The sequence below is a fragment of the Zonotrichia leucophrys genome, chromosome 21, assembly GCF_028769735.1.
Source record: "Zonotrichia leucophrys gambelii isolate GWCS_2022_RI chromosome 21, RI_Zleu_2.0, whole genome shotgun sequence".
Lineage (NCBI taxonomy): Eukaryota > Metazoa > Chordata > Aves > Passeriformes > Passerellidae > Zonotrichia > Zonotrichia leucophrys.
The window spans coordinates 5228735-5253454 of record NC_088190.1 but is presented as its reverse complement, the minus strand read 5'-3'; the positions used below and the strand labels follow the sequence as shown (position 1 = coordinate 5253454).

The following is a 24720-nucleotide window of genomic DNA, read 5'->3' as shown; positions in this document are numbered from 1 at the left end:
GTGAAGATTTTATTCAGGAGAACTGCACGGTTTTTATAGTGACAGAGGAGCAGGTGAGAGGCAGGATTGTAGAAAGAGCAAAGGTTTTATTCAAGAGAACCCCACAGTTTTTATAGTGACACAGGAACAAATGATACAGGAACAGGTAAGAGGCAGTGCTGTAGAAGGAGTAAAGAAGGTTTTATTCGAGAGAATCAACAGATTGTAGAGGAGTAGACAGGTTTATAAAGTAGACACAGTTTTTAGGACAGGACAGTGAGAGGCAGGATTGTAAAGAAGGAGTAAAGGAAAGGTTTATTCAAGAGAACCACAGAGTTTTTATGACACAGGACAAGGATGAGAGGCAGAGATAAAAGAAGGTTTTATTCAAGAGAACCACACAGTTTTTATAGAGTGATACGATAGATTCTGTTTGATTGGCTCTTAACAAAAACACCTTCCTCACACACCATCCTTGAGAATTGGACTTGATCTCAGAGGTCTTTTCCAACTTGAAAAATCCCTTCTAGGAGAACTTACTAAATATGGATTTTATTTTTCTTGTAATTAATCTCGTAATTTGTCTGAGGGCTCAACTATATGGTGAGGGTTTTTTAAATTTTGGGTTGGTATTTTTCCCCACTGTTTTCACTATTCCAGCCTTCTCTTCAGCTTGGAAACCCATACTGGAACCCATCTCATAGAATGACAGCTATCTGAAATGTTATCTGTCTGAATATCCCTCCTAACTCTCTACAGCTTCCCATCTTACAACACTTGGAAGCCTTTATGATCTGGTTTGGGTTAGAAATTTGGTCTGTTGGTGTTGGTTTTAATATGAATTACACAGGGAGTGTTTGAAAAGCCTTCCCCTGGCTCCACAAGCTGCTGGATCCAATGCAGGAGTTGCTGCCCTCATCATGCCAGACACCAAAAGTTCCTCATTTTCTCCTGCTAGGTAAATTTCAACCACACCAACCAGGGAGTTGGAATTTAACAACTTTTTAACAACTGTTGATTGCACAAACACAACAGTGCCCAGCTATAAACTGACTCCTGCAAGTCTTGTTGTCACCTTTCTGCCCTAGGGACCCTGGAGTCTGGAAGTTTTTCCCAGTACAGAGCATTCCTGGCTATAATTTTTGGATAAACATTGAGGCACTGGCAATTTAATTCTTCAAGTTAATTCTTCTTAATTTTTAATTCTTGATTTATTATTTTATGATATATATTACGTTAAAACTATACTAAAATAATAGAAGAAGGATTTCATCAGAAGGCTGGCTAAGAATAGAAAAGAATGAATAACAAAGGTTTGTGGCTTGGACAGAGAGAGGGCCAGCTGACTGTGATTGGCCATTAATTAGAGACAACCACAAATGAGAATGAGAGAGACCAATCACTGATGCACCTGTTGCATTCCACAGCAGCAGATAACCATTGTTTACATTTTGTTCCTGAGCCCTCTCAGCTTCTCAGGAGGAAAAAATCCTAAGGAAAGGATTTTTCATAAAAGACATCTGGGACAACTTCATGCAGAGACTTACACCAGCCTTGTGTTGCCTTGCCTTGCAGAAAACCAGCTGAAGGAGGTGGAGGAGATGCTGGAGCAGGAAGGTTTGTCCCACATCTCGTGCAGTGCTGCCAGTGAACAGGTTGCTTATCTGCTGGTGGAGCGGGCGGCGCTGCTGGCAAGGCTGGAGGTGGCAGCCCAGCAGCTGGGACCCCACAGCAGCATGGATGGGCTCCAGGTACCTCCTGCTCCCTGGCTCTGCCTGCCTCTGAGCTGGGGGAAAGGAATATTTTGGGGATATTTCTGTAAAGAAAATGGTTTCTCCTTTCTCTGAGGCCATTGTGGAGTGTTGGGTGTGAAATACTTGAAAGGATTACAAGGAGGATGGAATGGAATGGTTTCAAACTGGCAGAATATGTCTAGATTGGATATTGGGAAGGAATTCCTGGCTGTGAGGGAGGTGAGGCCCTGGCACAGGGTGCCCAGAGAAGCTGTGGCTGCCCCTGGATCCCTGGCAGTGTCAAGGCCAGGTAGGGCTTGGAGCAGCCTGAGGTAGTGGAAGGTGTCCCTGCCCATGGTAGGGTTTTGGAATGGGATGAGCTTTGAGATCACTTCCAGCCCCAAACCAGTCTGGGATTCCAGGATTCTAAGTCAGTGCCTTTCTTCATTCTCACCCTTTGCACTTGATTTACTCCCACATCTGCACAGGGACAGTGAAATTGGTTATTTGCAATCCTGTGTTCAGGTTTTTGTGATGTGTTTGGTGTAAGGATCTTCACTGGGTAAGAATGAGTTCTCTGGGTTCAGCTGGAGCAGAGGAGGCTGAGGGCAGATCTCACTGCAGCCTCTCCTGATCTCTGCTCTTTGTGAGCAGGGCCAGGATCTGGGGGAGCAGCTGGAGCTGTGCCAGGGGGGTTTAGGTTGGATATCAGGTTTTTTTCCCCCAGAGGGTGCTGGCACTGCCCAGGCTCCCCAGGGTATGATCCCAATACTGCCAGAGCTCCAGAGGGTTTGCACAGGCTGGGATTGTTGGGGTGTCTGTGCAGGGCTGGGGGCTGGACTGGATGATCCTTGTGGCTCTCTTTCAGCTCAGGATATTCTGATTCTGTGGTTCCAAGGCCATCACTTTCCACCTACTCGTGACTCTGTGGAACTGGAGTCCAGGAATGCTCTGGGATTCCAGGAGGTGCTGTTTGTCCCCGAGGTCCCAAACCATGAGGAGGGAGCAAGACCTCAAACAGGGGTCAGGGCCCCTTCTCTTGTTCCTTTCTGTTTAATCAGGTGAAGGACACATTGGAGATGTGTTTTCCCAGAAAACTGAGTCTCCCTGACAGGGCTGATTACTGTCCCCAGTGATGTCATTGCTGTCTGTGCCTTCGGAGCACAAACTGTTGATTAAACACTCCATTGTTCCCGGGAGCATCCCGCTTGTTTTGCAGAGCCATTAGTGTTACAGGTTAAGGTGTTAATTGCTCCTCTTGCTCTGTTTACTGGAATGAGTGGCCTTGCTTGTTCCCAGTTGGCCTGTCCCACTCTTGGAATCAAGGGCTGGACACGTTCCTGTCTGCTTCAGGGATGAATTCAGCTTTTAACCAGCCTGCTCAAGCAGAATTGATTGTTTTATTGCATCCCCAGAAAAGCAGAAAGGCGGGATACAAACCTGCCTCTCTGTGTGGTCAGCTCTGAGAAATCCATATGGAAATACCTTCTGGATTCAAGGCATGTGCTGCTCACCCACCCTCTAAAGTGCCAAATATCAAACTAACCAACGTGCTGAGCCTTAGGACCCCTTCAGAGCAGCTGCAGTGGAGCTGGAATGTGTAACTCCATGAAAAAAGGGATGTGGAGATATCCAGGGAAGCTCCTGGGGTTCAGTTCCCTGTGCCTGGGTTGGGCAGTGTGAGAATGAGCACAGGGTGGGGAGGAATTAATGGAAGTGCCAAATATCAAACCAACCAACGTGCTGAGCCTTGGGACCCCTTCAGAGCAGCTGCAGTGGAGCAGGAATGTGTAACTCCATGAAAAAAGGGATGTGGAGATGTCCAGGGAAGCTCCTGGGGTTCAAGTCCCTGTGCCTGGGTTGGGCAGTGTGAGAATGAGCACAGGGTGGGGAGGAATTCATGGAGGGCAGCCCTGCAGGATGGATTTGGGAGTTCTTGTGGATTGGAAGGTGGATATGAGCTAGGAGTGTGTGTTTGCACCACAAAGCCAAACAGCATCTGCTCCTCTCTGAAAAGGCTCCCCCAGGACTGCTGCTCCAGCTCCAGGATCCCCAGCATGGGAAGGATGCTCTGAGCCCCTTGGGAGATAGGAGAACTGGAGGTGTCCACCTGGAGAAGGCTCTGGAGATGCCTTAAAGCCCCTTCCAGTGCCTGAAAGGGCTCCAGGAGAGCTGGAGAGGGACTTTGGACAAGGATCTGGAGTCCAGGACAAGGGGGAATTGGGGAGGAATTCTTGGCTGTGAGGGTGTGAGGCCCTGGCACAGGTGCCCAGAGCAGCTGTGGCTGCCCCTGGATCCCTGGCAGTGCCCAAGGCCAGGCTGGACAGGGCTTGGAGCAGCTTGGGAGGTGTCCCTGCCATGGTGGGACAGGATGGGCTTTAAGGTCCCTTCCATTCCAAGCCTTTCTATGACCCCATGATTGTGAATCTCCCAGTGTTACTCTGCTCTCCCTCATTTCAGGTTTGTCCTTAAGCACATTGGGAGGGTTTTTACCAGGTTTAGAGTAAAAAACCCAGAGCCCAAACAGTGTCACAGCATCACAGCCCCATCCTCACACTGTGCCCAGCCTGGGTGGGAAATCATCCCTTCATGAGGGGAATACCTCACATTTTGGGGCAGGGCTGCCTGGTGGGCATCTCCTGCCTTTGGTTTGTCCCAGAACTGGCACTGGAGATGAGGAAATGCACATTTTGGAGATGAGGAAATCCAGATTTTCCAATGGGACCAGTGTGGAGGGAGTGACAAATGAGGAAATCCACATTTTTCCAATGGGACCAGTGTGGAGGAGGTGACAAACAGCTCTGCCTTGGTCACATCACCACCAAATGAGGGTTCCTCATTTCCACTGGCACATTAACCCTTGTGCTTCAGTTCTGCAGGGAAGAGCTGGAGCAGGAGCAAGCACTGCCTGCAGGAGATGGGGGAGATCTGGATGAGGCCGCACAGAGGCTGGTGGAGTCCCAGGAGGAGATCCCAGGCCTGGATGCACAAAGCAAAGAGCAGAGTGGAGCAGGTAAGTGCTGCTCTGGTGGCCACTCTGTTCTCTCTGCTTGGAATGTGGAAAAATCAGTGCCAGGAGTCAGCCTGCTCCCTAGGAGATGGGAATGAAGTCATTAACAGTCAACATGATATTTTCTGAAAAATCCCTTTGGCCAGGATTTCCTCTCCAGGGAAGCTGGGAAGCTTCAGCTTCTCCCTGTTTTGCTGCAGTTCCTCTCCAGCCCCATCTGCTCATTTCCAGCCCCTTCAGCCCCTCTCCAGCCCCAGTCCCACCATTCCCAGCCCTTCCCTGCCCGTGCTGGGTGGGATCAATGCCAGCCCCCAGGGATGGGATCAGTGCTGTGGCAGCTCCACTCTGGAGCAGGGCAGGCTCCAGCCTGGGGCTCCCATGGATTGCAGCAGGGAAATCTGTGCTTGGTGAGGTGCTGGATGAACACAAGGCTCTGAAAAATGTGAGTAAAGGTTTCGTGCTTGTTTTGTCTCTGGGGTTTGTGTCTGTGTGTGCAGAATGAGGGTGACAATGTCCCAGTGGCTTCCCTGGTTCTGTATCTCTGTAAAGTTTTTCCTCCTGAGCTCTGTGCCACCTGCTCTGGGAATTAATTAATTTGCTCCTAAAAACCTGGACTGGGATCACTCATCTTTAGTAAAACCCCCTAAACAGCATTTTTTTCATTCATTAGTGCATTGGAAGGAAGAATTCCTGACCAGTTTGAGCCCAGTTAGTAGGATTTTGGTGAGGAAAGGATTTAAATGGTATTTAACAAAGTTCATGAGGAATGTTGTGAGGTTTTTTTCAAAGCAGAACTTGGCTGCCACATCCAAACCCTGTTGTCCTTGTGGAATCACCCCTGTGGTCAGCCCTGAAGGGGGAAAAACAGGAGAGGGAGTGGGAAAATAGGGGATGGTCAGGATTTTTGCAAGAGGAAAATTTTATTGTCCTTTCCTCAGCCTTTTAATAATCATGTGGATGTAGGCTGTATTCCCATGTATTCCCAGTGGATGCAGGATGTATTTTCCGTGGATGCAGGATATGCTCCCAGTGGATGTGGGACATGTCCGTGCTGCCTCCCACCTCTCCCACATGTGGGATCAGCCTGGGATCCGTGCTTGGATTGGGGCAGGCAGGGCCTGGCAGTGCCCAGCTCATGCCCTGGTGCTGCTGTCTCCAGACAGGGCTGAGCTCCAGAGGGCCATGGAGCACAACAGCCGGCTGGACAAGGAGATCCTGGCACTGCGGGCGCGCGTGCAGACCCTCGACCTGGAGAGGAAAGCGTTCCTGGAGCTGGTGAGCATCCTCCAACAATCCTGAAAGTCATCCCTGAAAGTCCTCCCTGCTCCCAAACTGTTGGAGATTTTTTCAGGGATGGCTTGGAAGGCAGCTGTGGGGGACAGGTTCTCACAGCCTGTTTCTGTAAACAGCAGAGGTTCTCAGGTTGTTTTTAATTACAAGTAAAAGTGACAAACATGAAAGCCTTGAGAACCTTGCATATCAGAGTTCTCAGGCAGCTTTCTCATAACAAGTGGTTGTTCTATCTTTGGCTGTTTTGGGAAAGCAAAAATAATTTTGAGAACCCAAATCTTGGTATTGGAAACATAAGGAGGGGTTGGTATGTTATCTCTGACCTATTGTGAGCTCAGATTTTGCAATATGCATGAACTTGATTAACACTGTTATAAAAAGTGTCTGATTGATTAATGAATCGGAGTTGATGCTGATCAATGCAAGGTGGGTCTTCTCCCTCCATTCTTCAATACCAAACCTGCCCTGCCTTCTCCTTTCCCCTCACTGTTCCATGCCCAAAGCTGCAGTTTGGCTGTGGCAGGGTTCACAGAGCAGTAAAATTCAGGAATTAGGCAGAATGCAGCTCTGGGAACTTCCCTCAATGCAGAAGGAGTCTGAGGAACTCCAGCTGAGTGGTGGCTTGGAGACTTTGGGACACATTTTCCTGTGCCCATGGAGAGGAATCAGCTCCCTGCTGATCAGGGTTAACCCAACTCAAGTGTGTAAATAGAGTAAGGAACACATGAGCCTTTCCCTGGGCTGCATTAAAGAGTTCACTTTACCTAACTTTAGCCTAAAACCCCCATAAATTTCAAAATCCATTTTAAATTTGTGCTCATTTTTGATTCCTCTCAGCTGCTTTGGTTTTTAACTCAGCCACATTGATTGATTATTTTCTGTTGGTTCTCTTAATGGAATGACTTTTTATATTACTATTAGTTAAATGCTTGGTGTTGTACAGCCAGGATTCTCTAAATGCCACCTAGAATTAAGGAGCAATTAAGGAACTATCAACCATATAATTCCTTAATGAGGTTGCCAACAGGAAAGGGATAGAAGAGTCTGCTTCCTATTAAAATGTATAATTGGGCACAAAATCTACTGCTGTTCTTATCTCCTGATTTCCTTATATCAGCCTTTGAGAGCCTCTGCCATCCCAGCACTGAGAGCTCTTGGCTCTCTTGCAGATCTCTCATGTCACATGAGTGTTGCTAAATTAATACGAGTATCTCTGAGAAGATACTTTTCAAATAATGTTTATCAGATAATATCTTGAATTGGATTTATTCCCATTTGAGGTGTTCAGAATTTTACAGTATTTTTTATAGCACAGATTTTTTTTTTATAGTTTTATTCCTTGCATTTGAAAAAATTGTTGTTTTTTCCATGTCTGTCACCTCAAGCCTTGTATTTACAGCAGTCTCTTTCTGGAGCTGCAGAAAATCATAACTTAGTTCAAATCCCTCTATTTACTTGTATTTTTGTTCCAAATATTTTCCTTGTTGTAGGACATTGCTCCTCTTAGTCATTATGGATACACAAGTGTATGTATAGCTTATAAAGAAGTAGAAATAAAATATAAAAATATATACATTATATATTCTATATTCTATATTATATATTATATATTATATATTATATATAATATATAATATATTATATATATTATATATTAGTATAATTATATATTTTATATATTTATATATTATATACAATGATATATATAATATTTTATATAATATATAAATATATATGTCTATATAGACAAAAACCATACAGATCCATATTATATTTTGATCATATCATGTACATAATGTATTTTGATCACTGAACAGGAAGAAATGTGGCCAGATTGAGATCAGTTCCAGCCACATGTTAAGCTAAAAGCAAATTCCCTTTATTCTTAGGATTGGGGTTTAACTGTTGGCACAGAAGTTGGGAACCCCCCAATTTTTAATTTACAGAAGTAGAAAATGTGCTTTATTGCCAACTACAGCAGCTTGGTGTCCTGAAAGGTGTTTTCTTGCCCGTGGGTTAGGAAGGGTAGGGGAGGAACAGGCTGGGCACTTGGCCTGGGATGAGCTGTGACTGTGAAGAGCTGCTGCTGGAAATGGAATTCCATTGATCCCATGGATGGAAGACACTGAAAAGTGTCCTCAGAAACAGCAGTTGGAATCTGACAGGTCAGGAAGTGAAATAAATTCAGGAAAATCATTCTTGAATGGATTGGAGCAGCAGCATTCCCACTTTTGCTGCTCCGTATCTGAGGCCTGTGACCGTGTCACAGGGGTCTGAGGATGAGGGAAGAGATGAGGATCTGACTCCATATTTCAGAAGGCTTGATTTATTATTTTATGATATATATTATATTAAAGCTATACTAAAAGAATAGAAGAAAGGATTTCATCTCAGAAGGCTGGCTAAGAATAGGATAGAAAGGAATTAATAACAAAGGCGGCTGTCCCAGACTCTCTGTCCGAGCCAGCTGTGATTGGCCATTAATTACAAACAACCAACATGGGCCAATCACAGATGCACCTGTTGCATTCCACAGCAGATAATCAATGTTTACATTTGTTCCTGATGCCTCTCAGCTTCTCAGGAAGAAAAATCCTAAGGACAGGATTTTCATAAAAAGATGTCTATGACAGAGACCACTCAGCAGCTGGAGCATCCACAGCATCTCAACCAATCCCTCAGGGTAGGGAACAGCAATCCATGAATAACAAATATGAGAATGGAATGTTCAGCAGAGCTCAGAGGGGTGTTGTGTGTTGCAGGTGGAGCAGCTCAAGGAGGAGATCTGTGAGTACCAGCGGAGCGAGAGGCCGGAGCCACCAGCGCCAGAGGGACTTGGAGTGGCCTCACTGCAGGTGTTCCCTCTCTGTCATTCCACAAAAACATGGTCCCTAGCTGTCTGGAAGAGCCTGGATGTTCTGGGGGGCTCCTAGGCTAAGAGATGGAGCTGGTGTGGCTCGTGTGTTTTATTTCTGTGGCTTTGGAGTCACTTTGTGCTCATGGGGGAAAGATGTGGAGCTCTTGGAGCTGGATGAGGAGACCAAGGAGATGTTCTGAGGATGGAGCCCCTCTGCTCTGGAGCCAGGCTGGGAAAGCTGGGAGTGCTCACTTGGAGAAGCTCCATGGAGATCTCAGAGCCCTTTGCAGGGCCTAAAGGGGCTCCAGGAGAGCTGGAGAGGGAATTGGGACAGGAGATGGAGGGACAGGACACAGGGAATGGCTGCCACTGCCAGAGGGCAGGGTCAGATGGGGTATGGGGAAGGAATTCCTGGCTCTGGAGATGGTGAGGCACAGTTTGCCCAGAGCAGCTGTGGCTGCCCCATCCCTGGCAGTGTCCAAGGCCAGGTTGGATGGGACTTGGAGCCACCTGGGATAGTGGAAGGTGTCCCTGCCCATGGAACAGGATGAGCTTTAAGGTCCCTCCAACCCAATCCATGCTGTGATTCTGGGATCTCAATCCTAGTTCTGTGCTGATGTTGGTTTTCTCTCAGGCACAGGGCACACAGGAGGAAGCAGGAGCTGATGGAGACCCTGGTGCCAGCAGAGCTGCCCCATATCAGGAGCATGGGGATCAGGGTGTGGAAACTCTGCACAAAAGGTGAGAGGTGCAGAAATCCTTCACCCCTTGTACTTCCACTGGTTCCTGGTGCCGTGTCTCTGCTGCTCTCTCTTGCAGGATTATTTGATTATTGAGTTGTTTTAAATCCTCTTTAGGGCTTTGTTCTTCTGCTCCCAAATGGGAAAATTTGGAGGAGATGCAGTCCTGAGGAATCACCTCTTCCAGTTTAATGCTGATGCTTCCTCCAGTTTGTTGCTTTCCTAAAAGAAGAGAGTTGGGCTTTTGGGGCTCTCCACATACAAAAAACTGTTCTTTAAAAATCATGTTGTTTAAAATCCTTGTTTTTAAACATGTTTTAGTGCTGGGAAGTTTTCTTTGGATTTGGTTGCTCTCCAGGAGTGCAGAAATATGGAAACATGGATTCCTAAGGGAATTCAAAGCTTTGTTCTCCCAGTACCTGCTCAGGAGGTGCTGCACCTCATCTGGCAGGTTCAGGGAGGATCAGAGCTGATCCTCTTCCAAAAACCCTCTGACCCTTTTCCCTTCAGCTTCCCAAGCCTGTTCTCCACCTCAAGCAGCTGAATTTGCTGTTGGCAGCCTCATGCCTGACCTGTTTCATCCCAGACCTTCATCATCCCTTGTGTAGACCCCATCACACCTAATTCCCATCTAAATAAGGCCATGCTGGATGTGAAACTGCAAACCAGCAGAGAATGTGAGAAAAACCTTGGCTTTTCTTCCCTGGAGCACTTGGGATGCATTTCCAGCCTGGTGATGCTGGGTTTTGCTGTGCAGGTGCAGGGAGGCCATGGAGAGCACTGAGGGCAGGAATTCCCAGCTCCTTCACAAGCTGCAAAAACTGGAGCAGGAACAAGAGGGTTTGGTTGAGCACAATGAGAAGCTGGAATCAATCCTGGGAGAGACACAGAGCCAAAGCAAGCAGGAAAGCAAAGTGGAGGGACTGCACCAGAAGGTGAGTAAGGAGTGGGAGAGACAAGGTTTGGGTTTCATTCCATCTACTTTTCTCTCTGATTGGAAAAATAGAATGATGTTTGAGGTGGCCCTGCACTCTGCTGTGTTTGGTTTGACAGGAAAACCAGCCAGAATTTCTGCTCTATCCTGGGTTTCTTCTTCATGCTGCTTCTTCCTCCTTCTCCATGGGTTTGGGTGGCATTTTGTAATTGGGCAGAGAAGTCTGCATTGCAGCTCTGTGGGATCAGTTATTGGGTTAAAAGGGGAAATAATCCAGGTGTCAGCTCTTAGTTGATAAAAGATAAAATGATAAAATTGTCTGCTGTTCATTAATGAAAGCCCTTGTACCAAGAGGTTGTTGGCCATTTTGTGCCTTCTAATGAAAAGCTGCAGAACTCACATCAGTGAGGCTGTTTTAGTGATAAGAAATAATAAACACCTGAGTGTGAACATGAACTGCTGTCTCAGTGCCTTCAGTCCAGACCCAGAGATGCTGATAGCTCCCCAGCCTGACTCATTCTCCCAGTTTAGGTTTTGGGATTTTTAGTGTGTTGTGGATGGCAGCAAGATAGAGGGCACAGGGTGTTGTCCTGGGTTTCTTCTCCATGGGTTTGGGGGGCATTTTGTAATTGGGCAGAAAAGTCCCCATTGCAGCTCTGTGGGATCAGTTATTGGGTTAAAAGGGAAAATAATCCAGGTGTCAGTTCTTAATGGGACAATTTAGTCTGAAAAGCCCTTGTACCAAGAGATTGTTGGCCATTTTGTGCCTTCTGATGAAAAGCTGCAGAACTCACAGCAGTGAGACTGTTTCACTGATAAGAAATAATAAACAGCTGAGTGTGAACATGAACTGCTGTCTCAGTGCCTTCAATCCAGACCCAGAGAAACCCACAGCTGGGACCCCCACAACAAAGAACCATTTTGGGGGATGCAGAGCAGAGGCAGGATGGAGGAGGAGGTGGGGTTTAACCCTGGATGGATTCATCTGCTGTGTCCTGCATTCCCAGGGGGCTTAAAGAGCCCTGGGGAGGGGGCTGGAGCCTGCTGGGTGTTTTCCAGTCCTGCCCTGCTGGGAAGGACTTGGGAGGGTTTTTGGTGCTGGCACAGCTGCAGAAGCCTTGGCTGGTCAGGCTGTGACTCAGGAGCAGGACAGTGGGATACAGAGTGAGGATTGTTCTGCTGCTGGCATGGGATTTGGGAGCACAAATGAGGTGCTTAAAAGTTAATGGCTTGGATGGAGACTAAAGAAATGCATTGCTGGATATCAACTTCTGACCAAAGGCTGACTGGGGGTGAGGAGGGGAGGTGTGTTTTGCATTTGAGATCCCTTTTGGAGCTCCAAAGTGTTGCTGAACCCCAAATTATCATCCAATCATGCAGAAGGAGAGGGGTTTGTTGTCCTTTAGCTCTTCTGTGGGAGGTCTGGGTGTTTCCCCCACTTTTAATACCTCCTCACACATTTGTGGGCTCACATCTTTGATTTAAAAAGCAGAATTGCAGCAGCTTTCCTGTGTGTTGGGAAGAGACCATTCCCTTCTGGGAGCTCCAGCAGACCCAGCTGGTGCCAGGAGCTCCTCAGGGAGAGCAGAGCTCAGGGGCTTTGAGGAGCTGCTGTGGGAATGGACTGGGATTAGCAGGGATTTGGTACTTCTTTGGCTTTGGGATTACATATGAGGGAGAATTTCTTGTCTGTGAGGGTGGGGAGGCCCTGGACAGGTTGTCCAGAGAATCTGTGGCTGCCCCACCCCTGGAAGTGTCCAAGGCCAGGTTGGAGGGGGCTTGGAGCAACCTGGGATAGAGGAAGGTGTCCCTGCCCATGGAACAGGATGAGCTTTAAGGTCCCTTCCAACCCAATCCATCCTGGGATTCTGGGATCTCCAGAACCAATCTGGGGTTCTGTGGGGTTGGATTTCATCTCCCTCTGGTGTCCCAGCTCATTTCAGGAGAGCCAAGCTCAGGCAGTCCAGCCAGGGGTTTTAGAAATAAGCCCAAACGGGTTTCAAGCCTAAGGAAAGGGAATCTGGCAGATTGCAACCTTCAACACAGCAGCACAAGGAGCACTTCAGGAGTAGCTGTGCATTTGGTTGAGAGTCCTGGTTTGGTTTTAACTTGGGATTTGTCCATGTTCAGATCACCAGTTTGGAAACAGAGTTGTTTGAGGTGCAGAAGAACAAAAGTGAGCTGGATGGGAATGAGCAGGTGACGTCTGGAGCTCAGGAGATGCAGGAGGTGAGAGCTTTTCCTTGGGAAATGAACTGTTCTGTTTAGAAATGTTTTAAATCAGCATTTTAAATGAGCATCTGAAGTGTCTTTTTGCTGGGGATGTTCTTTGTCACCCTCTCCTGAGGATCTGTAGCTCCTCATGGATCACTGGAGGAAAGCAGCCAAAAACTCTCCCCTTAGGAAGTTCTTGCCTTCAGCTCTGGCAGCTGAGCAGTTTGTTGTCTCCCCATGAGTGTGAAGTTTTCACCTGTGTGAAGGAATTCTTTTTTAGGGTTTAGTGAAACCAGGGAATGTGTGGGTACATTTAAAGCTGATCCCCATCACGTTCTGGGTTAACTTTCCTGTCCATTTGTTCCTTGGGTCTGCCTGGTGTGTCAGCCAGACAGAGATGGGAGAGGAGCTTCCCAAGGTGGTTTGGGTCTCTGTGAGCCCTGGATAAGTGTAGGAATTCCAATGGAAACATTTGAGAACTGTTCTTCTCCTCTCCTTGTTTCCTAGAAGACACAAATCCTGCAATCTCCTTCTCTCTGATATTGTGGTTGTGACTCTGAACTTTTCTTGTTCCAGATGTTGGAAAGCTGTCAGGAAACAATAGACAAGCTGGGAAGTCAGCTGGGAGAGAGGAGAGAAAGGAGAAAGCAGCTGGCATCTGAGCTGGAGCTGCTGAGGGAAGATTTGAAGGCTGAGAAGGTTCTGGGCAGCCAGGTGTGTGCAGCCCCTGCTGTGGGACTCCCTGCAGGAGCTCCATGAAACACCCCCAGAATCTCCCCAAACTCATTGCCTGCCATCTCCTGATGCATTTCTCTATGAAACATCCCCAGAATCTCCCCAAACTCATTGCCTGCCATCTCCTGATGCATTTCTCCATGAAACACCCCCAGAATCTCCCCAAACTCATTGCCTGCCATCTCCTGATGCATTTCTCCATGAAACACCCCCAGAATCTCCCAAAGTCATTGCCTGCCATCTCCTGATGCATTTCTCCATGAAACATCCCCAGAATCTCCCCAAACTCATTGCCTGCCATCTCCTGATGCATTTCTCCATGAAACATCCCCAGAATCTCCCCAAACTCATTGCCTGCCATCTCCTGATGCATTTCTCCATGAAACACCCCCAGAATCTCCCCAAACTCATTGCCTGCCATCTCCTGATGCATTTCTCCATGAAACACCTCCAGAATCTCCCCAAACTCATTGCCTGCCATCTCCTGATGCATTTCTCCATGAAACATCCCCAGAATCTCCCCAAACTCATTGCCTGCCATCTCCTGACGCATTTCTCCAGCCCAGCCACTTTCAAACCTGTGGTGGAGGGTTTTCAGTCCAGCTGCTCTCATGGCATCATCTCTAACTCTAGAACTCACTTTCCTTTCAGTGAATCTGATAACAAATCAGGAATTCCGACTTTGTTGCCAAACTCTGATTCTCTGGAGGGCAGAGTGGGATATTTTAGACTCAGGCAATAATTTCATGAATTGAAAAATGAACATCCTGCTGGGATTTCCCCAAGGGCCTTGGCACGCTTGGCTTGAACCAATTTAGGTGCTAAATCAACTCCTGGAGGTTTCCCTGCTGGGAATGTTGCTGGAACTCTTGTATTCCAGCTGGGCCACAGAGGAGAGACAGTGAGTGGTGCCAGCAAAATTGTCCAAGGGCTGCCAGGACAAGCACTGAAAATTGGGGTGAAAATTCAGGATCTTGACAGATCTGTGCCTGGACAAAGGGACCTGGCAATGGGGGGACACAGACATGATAAACCCTATTTTTTTCACTCTGAGATGCCTTAGATCAGTTTGGGAGTCCTGTTGCTTCCTTGAATCCAAGTGCAAATCCATGGAAGTGCTGAGCTGTTGGCAGAGCTGCACAGGCTCAGGCACTGCTGGAGGAACAGTGGCATCTAGAGGCCAGGGCTTGGTCCTGCTGCAACAAATCCACACTGAAACTCGGGATCAAAGCTTGGGAGGAAGAGGCTGGGCCAGTCTGTCAATGCACACATGGAAAGGAATTGTCTGATGTGGGGAATGGTGGGCAAAATGGGAAAAGTCCTTTTGGGACCTTTGCCTCCCAATAGTTCAGCCTGCTCGTGATCCAGGGATCTTTGAATCCAAATCATCCATCCCTGAAGGTCTGAAGGAATTCCTCCTGAAGGAGGGACTGATTTCCCATTAAAGGGATCAGGAGGAGGTGAAATCCAGAGCCCTGTGTTAGGCTGGAACAGCCTTTAGCATAGAGAGCTTTGGATGAATTCACCTTTGGTGAATTCCTGGCCTCTCATGTGGGCTCATTCCCTTTGGATGGAGCGGCTGCTCTGCAATGAATCATTTCCCTGGAAACAAGATTTACATTAAATCATTGGGTTCTGTCACCTGGAAATCTCTCCTTGTTTTTAAGAGATTTTTGGACAATTAAGAGGAGAAATCTTTTCCTGAGCTTGTCATTTGGGGTGTGTTCCATGCACTGACTCTGTTGTTACCTCTGCAGGGTTTGCCTGACTCCCACTCACAGCTCTCAGGCCACAAAAACACCTTCCCAAATCTCCAGAGAGCATCAGCCAGCAGGGATCCTGTGGATGTATCCCATGAGAAGCCACACAAAGACAGTGCTTTGCTAATTCCAGAGGTGAGACATGGAAAGAATTCCCAGCTCTTGTGGTTCCTGAGGCAGGCAGGAGCTGCTGGGGTGTGTTGCTCAAATTATGAGTAAATTTGTCCTGGTGTAGATAAGGAATTGAAATATCAGGAAATACCTGGGATTGAAAGCTCAGGGAGCTGTTGGTTAAAAAGTTTTAGCAATCAAAGCTGGTGTTTAGTGAGGATGATGGTGTTTGTGTCTGTTCTTCAAGCTCGTCCCATTCCACCCCCTGCCATGGGCAGGGACAGCTTCCACCATCCCAGGTTGCTCCAAGCCCTGTCCAACCCAGCCTTGGACACTGCCAGGGGTGGGGGAGCCCCAACTTTGATGCTGGATGGAGAAAATGGAGCTGGAGTTTGGGTGGAGATGAGTCAGGGACACCTGAGCCCCTATTGCAGGGGATTTGGGTCCATCACAGATGGGCAGCAGATCTGACCCTGGGCAGACTCTGGCTGTGATTCAGCTCTGAGTTCTGTCCTGATCCATTCCTCCTTTCCTGACCATTTCATTTTCTTGGCGTCTTCTCCTCCCTTCTCCTGTTGAGGGTGTGCTGTCACCTGGTGTTACAGACTTGGGTGACATTGGGAGAGGAGATGCCATCCCTGGGGATGTGTTTGGGGTAGAGTTGGAGCCCCTCTGTCTGTGAGAGCCACCTGAACCCACACTTTGTGCCCCTCCTGGTTTGCCAGGAGCTGCTGCTTTTGGAAAGAGCTTTGCCATATGCTATAAATCCCTGGGAGCTGTGCCACAGTGGGGTGAAATCAAATAAAGAACCATGGCTTGGTGCTAGTTGAGACACAGCTGCTTTCCATGCAGGAAAAAGGACTCACATGTGTCTTTGAGGATGAAGAAGTGCAATTATTTAGGCACAGAATCACCAGCCATGTCTTGCTGGAGTCCCCAGATTGCCCTGGCTGGCTCCATCAGAGCAAAGGAAATGCAAGTCCTGGTGTTTTCTGACCTTACAGGCCTCTGAAGTCCTGCAAGACAGAGGACAGAGCCCCAAAGTGGAGCAGAAGCAGGAGGATCCCTGTGCAGAGGCAAAGACCTATGAGGAGCAGATGGCTAAAGTGGTGTTTTTGGAAGAACAGATCAAAAACCTGAGGGAAGAACAAGAAGTGCTCTGGTAAACCTTAACAAAGCCTGTGGTATTTTCTGCTCCTTGTCTTTGCTGAATTAAGTTTTGAACCTTTCCCAACTCCCCATGGGGCTGCTTCTGGCAAAAATGGGCTTGGCATCTTCCTGTTCTCCTTGGGTCAGCATCTCTGAATTTGGTGACTTTCCTAAGTCAGGATCAGCCAGGATTAAAGATTTTTTTTCTGCAGCTCTTCCAGATTCTGAGCAGCCTAAATGGGAGCTGTCCTTAGGGAGGAGGATTCTTCCCTTGAACTTGGACTAAGGGGGATCTCAAAAATCTCCTGTTGTGGGTTTGGGCTCCTCAGGGTTTACAGCTGGTAGTCCTGGTCCCACTGGAGATATGGGTAATCCTTGGAATTTGGGGTTTTTGGAGGGGAGGGGGCAGCAGGTGTTGGTCCCACTCCCCCTTTTGAGTAGAGCAGGACAAATTTGGAGCTGGAGTATCTGGGCTCAGGTGCTCATTTGTCCTTAGTAAATAAAAACTGGGATTAAATCCAGCGTGGTTACAGTGACCTGCAGTACTGGGATGAAGCACAGCCAGGAGAAGGCAGCAGGGAGCTGCTAAGGAATCATGGAATTATTCAGGCTGGAAAAACCCTCCAAGATCATTGAGTCCAACTGTTTCCCAACACTGCCATGTTCACTCAACACATGTCCCCAAGGGCCACATCCACTTCCAGGGATGGTGATTCCATCCTGGACATCCAGGACATAGAATCACAAAATTCCAGACTGTTCTGGGGATCTTCAAGCTCATCCCATTCCACCCTCTGCCATGGGCAGGGACAGCTTCCACTATCCCAGGTTGCTCCAAGCGCTGTCCAACCTGGCCTTGGACACTTCCAGGGGTGGAGGAGCCCCAACTTTGATGTTGGATGGAGAAAATGGAGTTTGGGTGGAGATGAGTCAGGCAGCTGGGCTGGGACACCAGCCAGTGCTTCCTTGTGACTTTGAGTCCAGAGCAGCTCCTGTGCCTTTGTGAGCATTCCTTGGCCAGCCTGTGACCTCTTCCAGGGCAGAGCTGAGCCTTTGGACACACGTGGGGTTGTGGGAAGTGTCCCAGGCAGACTGACCCTTGCCCAAACTGCTGCACTCAGGATTAAACCCCTTTGGAGCCTCCTGAAGCACTTGAGTGTTTCACTGGTCAAGTTCCTCTCCTGTAAGGCTGTTTTCCATGGATTTGTGTAGTTATCTCTCTCCTTTACTATTTCTCCTTCAAGCTCTGAATTACTAGAGAGCAACAAGAAGAAGGAGGAGCTGGAAAAGCAGCTCAAGGAGAGCAGTGAAGAGAAGCGGCTGCTGCTGGAAGAGATTGCCCAGCTCAGATGTGACATCCGGAGTGCCTGGGAGCAGGGAGACATGAGGAGGATTTCCCCAGCCTTGGAGCAGAGGGAGAACAGGTTCCTGCCATGGCAGAGCTCTGCAGGCAGCTTAGAGGGGAGCCTGAAACAGGTATGGGCAGCTTTGCCATCTGCAACCTGCTTTTTGTCATTAATTAACAGGCAAATGTAATTAAAGTGGGCTGGAAGTCTTCCTGTTGCTATAGGACACGAAAGAATAAAAGCTCACACTGCTGTTCTCAAGGTGAAGAAAAAGGGAAGTTTATTTTCTGACTCCAACATTTATAGTTTTCCAAAAGTGACACTGGATTGGAGGGTGACAGTGCCACCTCTCCAATGACACTGGACAGACTAACAGTCTATCAACTTTTTCTTCCTCCATAAAAGCATGCAAAACAACGAGTTATTTACAGAAACCGTGTAAAAAAGTTTGTTACAAGAATGTCAACATCAGAAAGCTTAGAAAATCTTAAAAAAACAAAGTGACATCTGCCCTGTGGTGTGAGTGATGGTTGGAAATTAGGGGTGTGTTGATTTCCTTGTGTTGTGCTTTTGGATGTGGTGGGGACTTGGATAAACTGAACTGATTGCACATGGCAGAAATAAGTTACTGAGATGGAATTTGTTCAGCTTTCTCATCTTGTGAGCTGAAAGAGAAAGGGAGGAAATGCTGGAAGAACTCAGGATGGAGAGACTGAGGAGGAGCTCAGCTTCTGTGTAGAGATTTGGGAGGGAAAAGAGGACAGGGTGGTCTGGATGGCCAGGGTGGGAATGAGAAGGAGAGGATTGGAATTCTAATTATATCCAAGAAGCAGAAAATCATCTGGGAGGAGCAGAGCAGGACACAAGGAGTGCAGTGGATGTGGGAAGGGATCCTGATAGAAGAATTTAGGGAAAACCCCACAAAACCAATGGAGCCAATGGACCTCCAGGATGACTGACACTGCCAGATCCCACAGTGCTGGATCAAGACTTTTTCCAGCTTGGGAAAGTTACCTGGGGATTATCTGAGATTTGGTTTTCAATGAATTCCATCTGGTTCTAAGAGCAGAAGGTGAAGATGCAAAGTGGGGATGCAGATCAAGGGGTGGCTGAAAGTGATGCAGGAAAGAAAGGCTTTGGTCCAAGCCAGGCTTTTGTGTGTGTGCTAGGAAGGTGAGTGAGCTAAGGGGATCACACCTCCCAGTGCCCAGGCTTTGTCCTGTTGTGTTCCTGTCCCCCTGTCAGGACTCACCTTTCTCCTGATCCCTCTGGGAGCTGGCCTGGCTGTGTCACTCCTGCTTGGATGCCTGAGTGAGGCTCTGGTACAAGAATCCAGTGTCCTGGTGGCTTTGCCTTGATTGGGTGGACTTGTTTCTACAGGGATTTGTTCCCTCATCCAGGTTATCACATCTTTTCCCTCAGCCTCAGGAGCTGTTTTGGCTTCTCTGAGGTGATGGAGAGAATCATTGAGGTGGAAAAGGCCTCTGAGATCAAGTCCAGCTATTAACCCAGCAATGCATTTTCATCACAAACCATGTCCCCAAGTGCCACATCCACAAGGCTCCTAAAGCACTGCGGGGACAGAGAAGGGAGCAGAGAAATGCCAGGCTTTGTACATCTTCCTGCCCAAATGCCCTTAAATCCTACTTCTGCCTTCCTTAATCACCTTTAAAGTTAATTTCTGAGTGACTTTGCTGTTGCTGCAGGGTGTGTCTGAGGAGAGGTTCCAGCAGCAGGAGGAGAAGCTGCAGCAGCTGCGCCAGGACCTGCGGCGGGTGCAGAACCTGTGCAGCTCTGCTGAGAGGGAGCTCAGGTATGAGAGGGAGAAGAATGCTGACCTCCAGAGGCAGAATCTGCTGCTCCAGCAGGAATGCACCAAGGTAGGGACACAGCCAGGCTCCCCTGAGTGCCTCAGCTCCATGGGAATGATGGCCATGAGGGTTGGAGCCCATTCCCCCCAGGCTGGGAGAGCTGGGGGTGCTCACCTGGAGAAGAGAAGCTCCAGAAAATTCTCAGAGCCCCTTTCAGAGCCTAAAAGGGCTCCAGGAGAGCTGGAGAGGGGCTGGGAACAAGGGATGGAGTGCCAGGACAAGGGGAAATGGCTTCCCACTGCCAGAGGGCAGTGTTACACAGGCTACTGGGAGGAAATCCCTCCCTGGGAGGTTGGTGAGGCCCTGGCACAGGGTGCACAGAGACATTTCTGTGGCTGCCTCATCCTCAGAAATGTTCCTGGCCAGGTTGGATGGGGCTTGGAGCACTGTGGGATAGTGGAAGGTGTCGCTGCTCATGATGGGGGGTTGGAACTGTCTCCAAAGTTCTGCTGTCTCTAAAGCCTTTTGCAACTTTCAAAACCCTCTAATTTTATAGATTCCCACAGGAACCAGGTGATCCTTAACAGCCCCTCCCACCAAAAGTGCTCTGGGATTCTGTGACAAATTTCTCTGCATCCAAATAAAACACGCTTTACTTCCTCTGTGATTCCTCTTTCTGGACTCCTGTTCCCCTTCCCTAGCCAAGCCATTCCAGCTGATTTATGCTGAAGTATAAATCTGATTTCTTCTCTGGGATCTCAGGTCAAAGCTGAGCTGAAGCAGGCCCGGGCCAAACTCTCAGAGACCACAGAAACATGTTCCTCCCTCTCAGCACAGTGGGACAGGAGCCAGCAGAAGGTCAAGGAGCTGGAACTGGAGCTCTCCAAGTGCTCCCAGGCTGATAAGCTCAGGAGCAGCCTCCAGGAGAGGCTGGCCCAGGAGAAATCCAGAGCAGGAGAGGCACAAAAGAAGGTGAGTGTGAGTTTGACAGTTCTGTGCAGCTCTAGTGCAGAAAGCAAGCAGGTTTGCTTCCCCAAATTCCTTTTTGTGATCCATCAGCTTAATGTTGTAGGAAAAAAAGCCTGTAATGAGTGGGAGCATAATCAAGGCAATAGAAGCCATGTCTAATAACCCAGTATCTCTGAAATACTGATAGTGGGGCTGGCAGGCACAGGAAACATTAATCTTGTTCTTGCTGAGATAATTTCCTACTGTTTACTGGCTGGAAATTCCAAACCTAGTGTTTTCCATGGCAATGATTCTGCCATGCTCCTGCAGAAATCATTGGATTCTCTTTTGATGTGAGCAGGATCAGATTGGGTTGGAAAAAGATTGTTAGGAATTCATGACATAGTGTTTGGTCCAAAATCAGGTAGCCAGTGCAAAGCTTTTGCTTTTAATGGACTTGGAGTGAAAACAAGGAAATCTTTCCTTCCCATGCCTCAGCCACTGGGGGATTTGATTCAGACATTGGGCTGTTCATTCAGAAAGTTTAATTTATGTCCATTTTAATCCAAGGTCTCCAAACTGCAGCAGAAGCTGAAGGATTCCCAGCACCAGCTGCTGCTGGCAGAGGCTCGTGCTTCTGACAAGAAGCTTCTGGAGGAGGAGCTGAAGGAAGCTCGGGAGAATGAAGCTCGAGTGCAGCAGGAACTTCACGAGGAGCAGCTGAAAAGGTCTCTGTGCTGTGCAGGGGCTGTGCCAGCCCTCCAGCAGCTCCTGTCTGCCCTGGGAGGGTTCAGGGAGACCCAAACCACTGCTTTGACCTCCTGTCTTCCCTTTGGACCTGCCTGATCCCTGGAGTTCTCCAGAAATTCCCCCTTCCTGAGGTTTAAAAGAGTTTTGGATGCTTCAACTGCCTTGGAAGGGCCATGGCCTCTCCTGTCAGTGCAGTGATGCCAGCAGCCCCCTTCCCTGTGCAGCTGGGAATGATCCCAGTGTATCACCCCCCTTTCTGTGTCACTGACACAGCTGGGATGTGCTGATTCCTTTGTCCCCTCAATGCCAGCAGGGGCAAGAGGAGTAAGGGGTGCAGAAGGCATGTCCCCCCTTGTCTTGGTTTGGAAAGCCAGGTGTCTGCTAAGGAAGGCAGGAGCCTCCCCTGAAATGGAGAAAATGAACCCCCCGCCCCTGAATTGCTATAAATTTTAAATTAAGGGGCTCTCAGACAACAAAAATTATGGGAGCAGAAATAACAGTTCTTTACTAGGGAAGGAAATAAAAGGATAAAACAAACAATGCAGTAAAACAAAACAACACTGGCAGAGTCAGAACCCAACCTGACACCCTGTGGGTCAGGCTGTTGGCAGCAGTGCCATTGGAATTGTGGCTCAGCCCTCCTGCAGTGTCAGGGCTGGTTCTGCTGGAGCAGGATCCTGGAGAAAGGTGCAGTCTCTGCCTCTGAAGGTCCAGGGGCAGAGGCAGCTGCTGCTCCTCTGGGAAATCCAGTGGAGAAGCTGTGCTGGTGTTCCAGAATCTCCAGATTATATCCAGGTAGGAATGCTTGGCTCCTCCCTGTGGGCAGAGCTGTGCTGGTATTCCAGAATCTCCAGATTATATCAGGTAGGAATGTTTGAAATCTCAGATTATATCCAGGCAGGAATGCTTGGCTCCTCCCTCTGGGCTCACATCTCCCAATGGGATGCTGTAGTTCTTATCAGCCATGCAGGGACATTCAATAGCTGTTATCAGCAGATGTCTGCCCAGAGGGAGGAGTGATTGTGATCACTCACAGAGAGATAAGGAAAACTGCCCACAGATGGCAATAGAACAGACCTTGCCCTGCAATCTGGGACACCCCTGCAGCTCTCACTGTCCCCGTGGTGTTCCCAGGAGGCTCCTGGAGCAGCAGGTGGAGGAGCTGAGGCAGCAGCTCCGGCATTCCCGGGAGACGGAGGCGTCGCTGGCCAAGATGCACGTGGAGCTCCAGGCCAAGACCCTGCACGTCCTGGAGGATGAGAAGAAGCTGGATGCTGGTGAGGTGAGTCCCACTGAGGGGGTTCCTCATCATACAAAGGGCAGCAGGAGCATCAGGAGCTGCAGTCTGCTCCTGGGTGTTGTGGGGGTGTTGGGTCCCCAGGACAAGGTGAGAGATGAGAATTTGACTCCAAGTTCTCAGAGGGCTGATGTATTAAACCCAGCCCTTTTCCAGCATGTGCAGTGCCAGAAGGAGAACCAGAAGCTCTCGGAGCAGCTGGTGCTGCTGAAGGAGGAGAACAAAGCCCTGTATGAGGAAGGTGTCAGACTCCTGAACCAGAAGGATCTCTATGTCAGGTAATGCCCACGAACCTGCCTGGGCCTGCTATTGCATTTGGCTGTGCTGTGGACTTTCCTGTCCAGTATTCAGCTTTTAGCACTAAATCCACTGGCCCTGTGTGCAGTGAGCTCACCCCCCATGTCTGCTGTCAGAGAATTCCACACAGGTTTGGCTGGGAAGGGACCTTAAAGCCCATCCTGTTCCACCAGGGACACCTTCCACTGCCCCAGGCTGCTCCAAGCCCTGTCCAACCTGGCCCTGGGCACTGCCAGGGATCCAGGGGCAGCCACAGCTGCTCTGGGCACTCTGTGCCAGGGAAGGATTTCCTTCCAATGTCCCATCCATCCCTGCTCTAGTCCTGTCCCTCCATCCCTTGTCCCCAGTCCCTCTCCAGCTCTCCTGGAGTCCCCTTAGGCCCTGCAAAGGGCTCTGAGCTCTCCCTGGAGCTTTCTCTTCTCCAGGTGAGCACTCCCAGCTCTCCCAGCCTTCCTGCTCTCCTTAGGTGTGTTATAGACCTCTGAGAACTTATTAGACCTGGCTCAAAGAAGCTCCTATAACAGTGACCCCGAGCCAAAGTGCCTTTCCCAGCCTGATGTTTGTCCCTGTTTGCCCAGGAAATACAACGAGATGCAGCTCAGACACAAGGACAAGATCCGCAGGGCCAAGGAGACTTTCATCCACGAGGTGAAACAGAGGGACAGCAGGATCAAACAGCTGGAAAACGAGCTCAGCGAGTCCAAACTCCAAGTGGAAAAGGTGAGAGGGCACATCCAGGGCTTCTCCTGCAAGGGGAGGCTGCAGGGGCATCGCTGCTTCCAAAAGCATTCCCTGGTGGCCAAGAAGGGCCAATGGCTCCTGGCTGGGTCAGGAATGGTGTGGAGCAGGAGCAGGGAGCTCATTCTGCCCTTGGCACCTTGAGAGCTGTGTCCAGTTGTGGCCTCTCAGTTTGGGAAGGACATTGAGACACTGAGCACATCCAGAGGAGACAACGAGGCTGGAGAGGGGCTGGGAGCACAAACCCTGTGAGGAACCCCTGAGGGAGCTGGGGGTGCTCAGCCTGGAGGAGACTCAGAGGTGACCTTGTCACTCTGCAGCTCCTGAAAGGTGCCTGAGCTCAGCTGGGGCTGGGCTCTCTTTCCAGGCAGCACTGACACAACCAGAGCACACAGCCTCGAGAAATACAGGTTGGATATTAGGAAAAGTTTTTTTACAGAAAGAGTGACAAAGTTCTGGAATGGCTGCCTGGGGAGGTGGAGGAGTCCCCATCCCTGGGTGTGTTTAACAAAGCCTGGATGTGGCACTGGGGGCCAGGGTTTAGTTGAGGTGGTGGAGCTGGGTTGGACTCGATGATCTTGAAGGTCTCTTCCAACGTGGTGATTGTGTGATTTGGTGATTCTGTGATTTGGTGGTTCTGTGAAAGTGATCATGGATTCAGGGAATGGTGTGAGTTGGAAGGGACATTAAAGGTCATCCAGTCCCATTCCCTGCCATGGGCAGGGACACCTTCCACTATCCCAGGCTGCTCCCAGCCCCATCCAACCTGGTCTTGGACACTTCCAGGGATGGAGCAGCCACAGCTGCTCTGGGCACCCTGTGCCAGGGCCTGCCCATCCTCACAGGGAACAATTCCTTCCCCATACCCCATCTAACCCTGCCCCCTGGCAGTGGGAGCCATTCCCCTTGTCCTGGCACTCCAGGCCTTGTCCAAACTCCCTCCTTGCAGGAAGGCACCAGGGACACCAACCTGTAGTAACAAAAGCCAAAAGAAAATTCCTGACTCAGGATTGCCCTTGGG

At 49.0% G+C, this 24720-nt stretch overlaps 1 protein-coding gene across 3 annotated transcripts in view; it reads left to right on the top strand.

Annotated features, from left to right (window-relative positions):
* The window catches only part of CCDC30 (coiled-coil domain containing 30), a 35535-nt gene that overhangs the window by 5641 nt on the left and 5174 nt on the right, over positions 1-24720 (top strand). For 2 of the 3 annotated variants that reach the window (XR_010442598.1, XM_064730729.1), the window contains exons 4-20: positions 1555-1730; positions 4584-4725; positions 5882-5997; positions 8775-8867; positions 9504-9610; positions 10367-10544; positions 12674-12772; positions 13334-13471; positions 15250-15387; positions 16368-16525; positions 17757-17988; positions 19565-19738; positions 20432-20641; positions 21188-21345; positions 22502-22649; positions 22821-22942; positions 23540-23681. Coding sequence is in view for 2 of the 3 variants with exons in the window: in XM_064730729.1 (XP_064586799.1) it covers positions 1555-1730; positions 4584-4725; positions 5882-5997; positions 8775-8867; positions 9504-9610; positions 10367-10544; positions 12674-12772; positions 13334-13471; positions 15250-15387; positions 16368-16525; positions 17757-17988; positions 19565-19738; positions 20432-20641; positions 21188-21345; positions 22502-22649; positions 22821-22942; positions 23540-23681 (2531 nt within the window). In the remaining variant the exon portion in view is untranslated. The remainder of the gene's footprint in view (positions 1-1554; positions 1731-4583; positions 4726-5881; positions 5998-8774; positions 8868-9503; positions 9611-10366; positions 10545-12673; positions 12773-13333; positions 13472-15249; positions 15388-16367; positions 16526-17756; positions 17989-19564; positions 19739-20431; positions 20642-21187; positions 21346-22501; positions 22650-22820; positions 22943-23539; positions 23682-24720) is intronic. The other variant, XM_064730730.1, reaches the window with a different exon arrangement.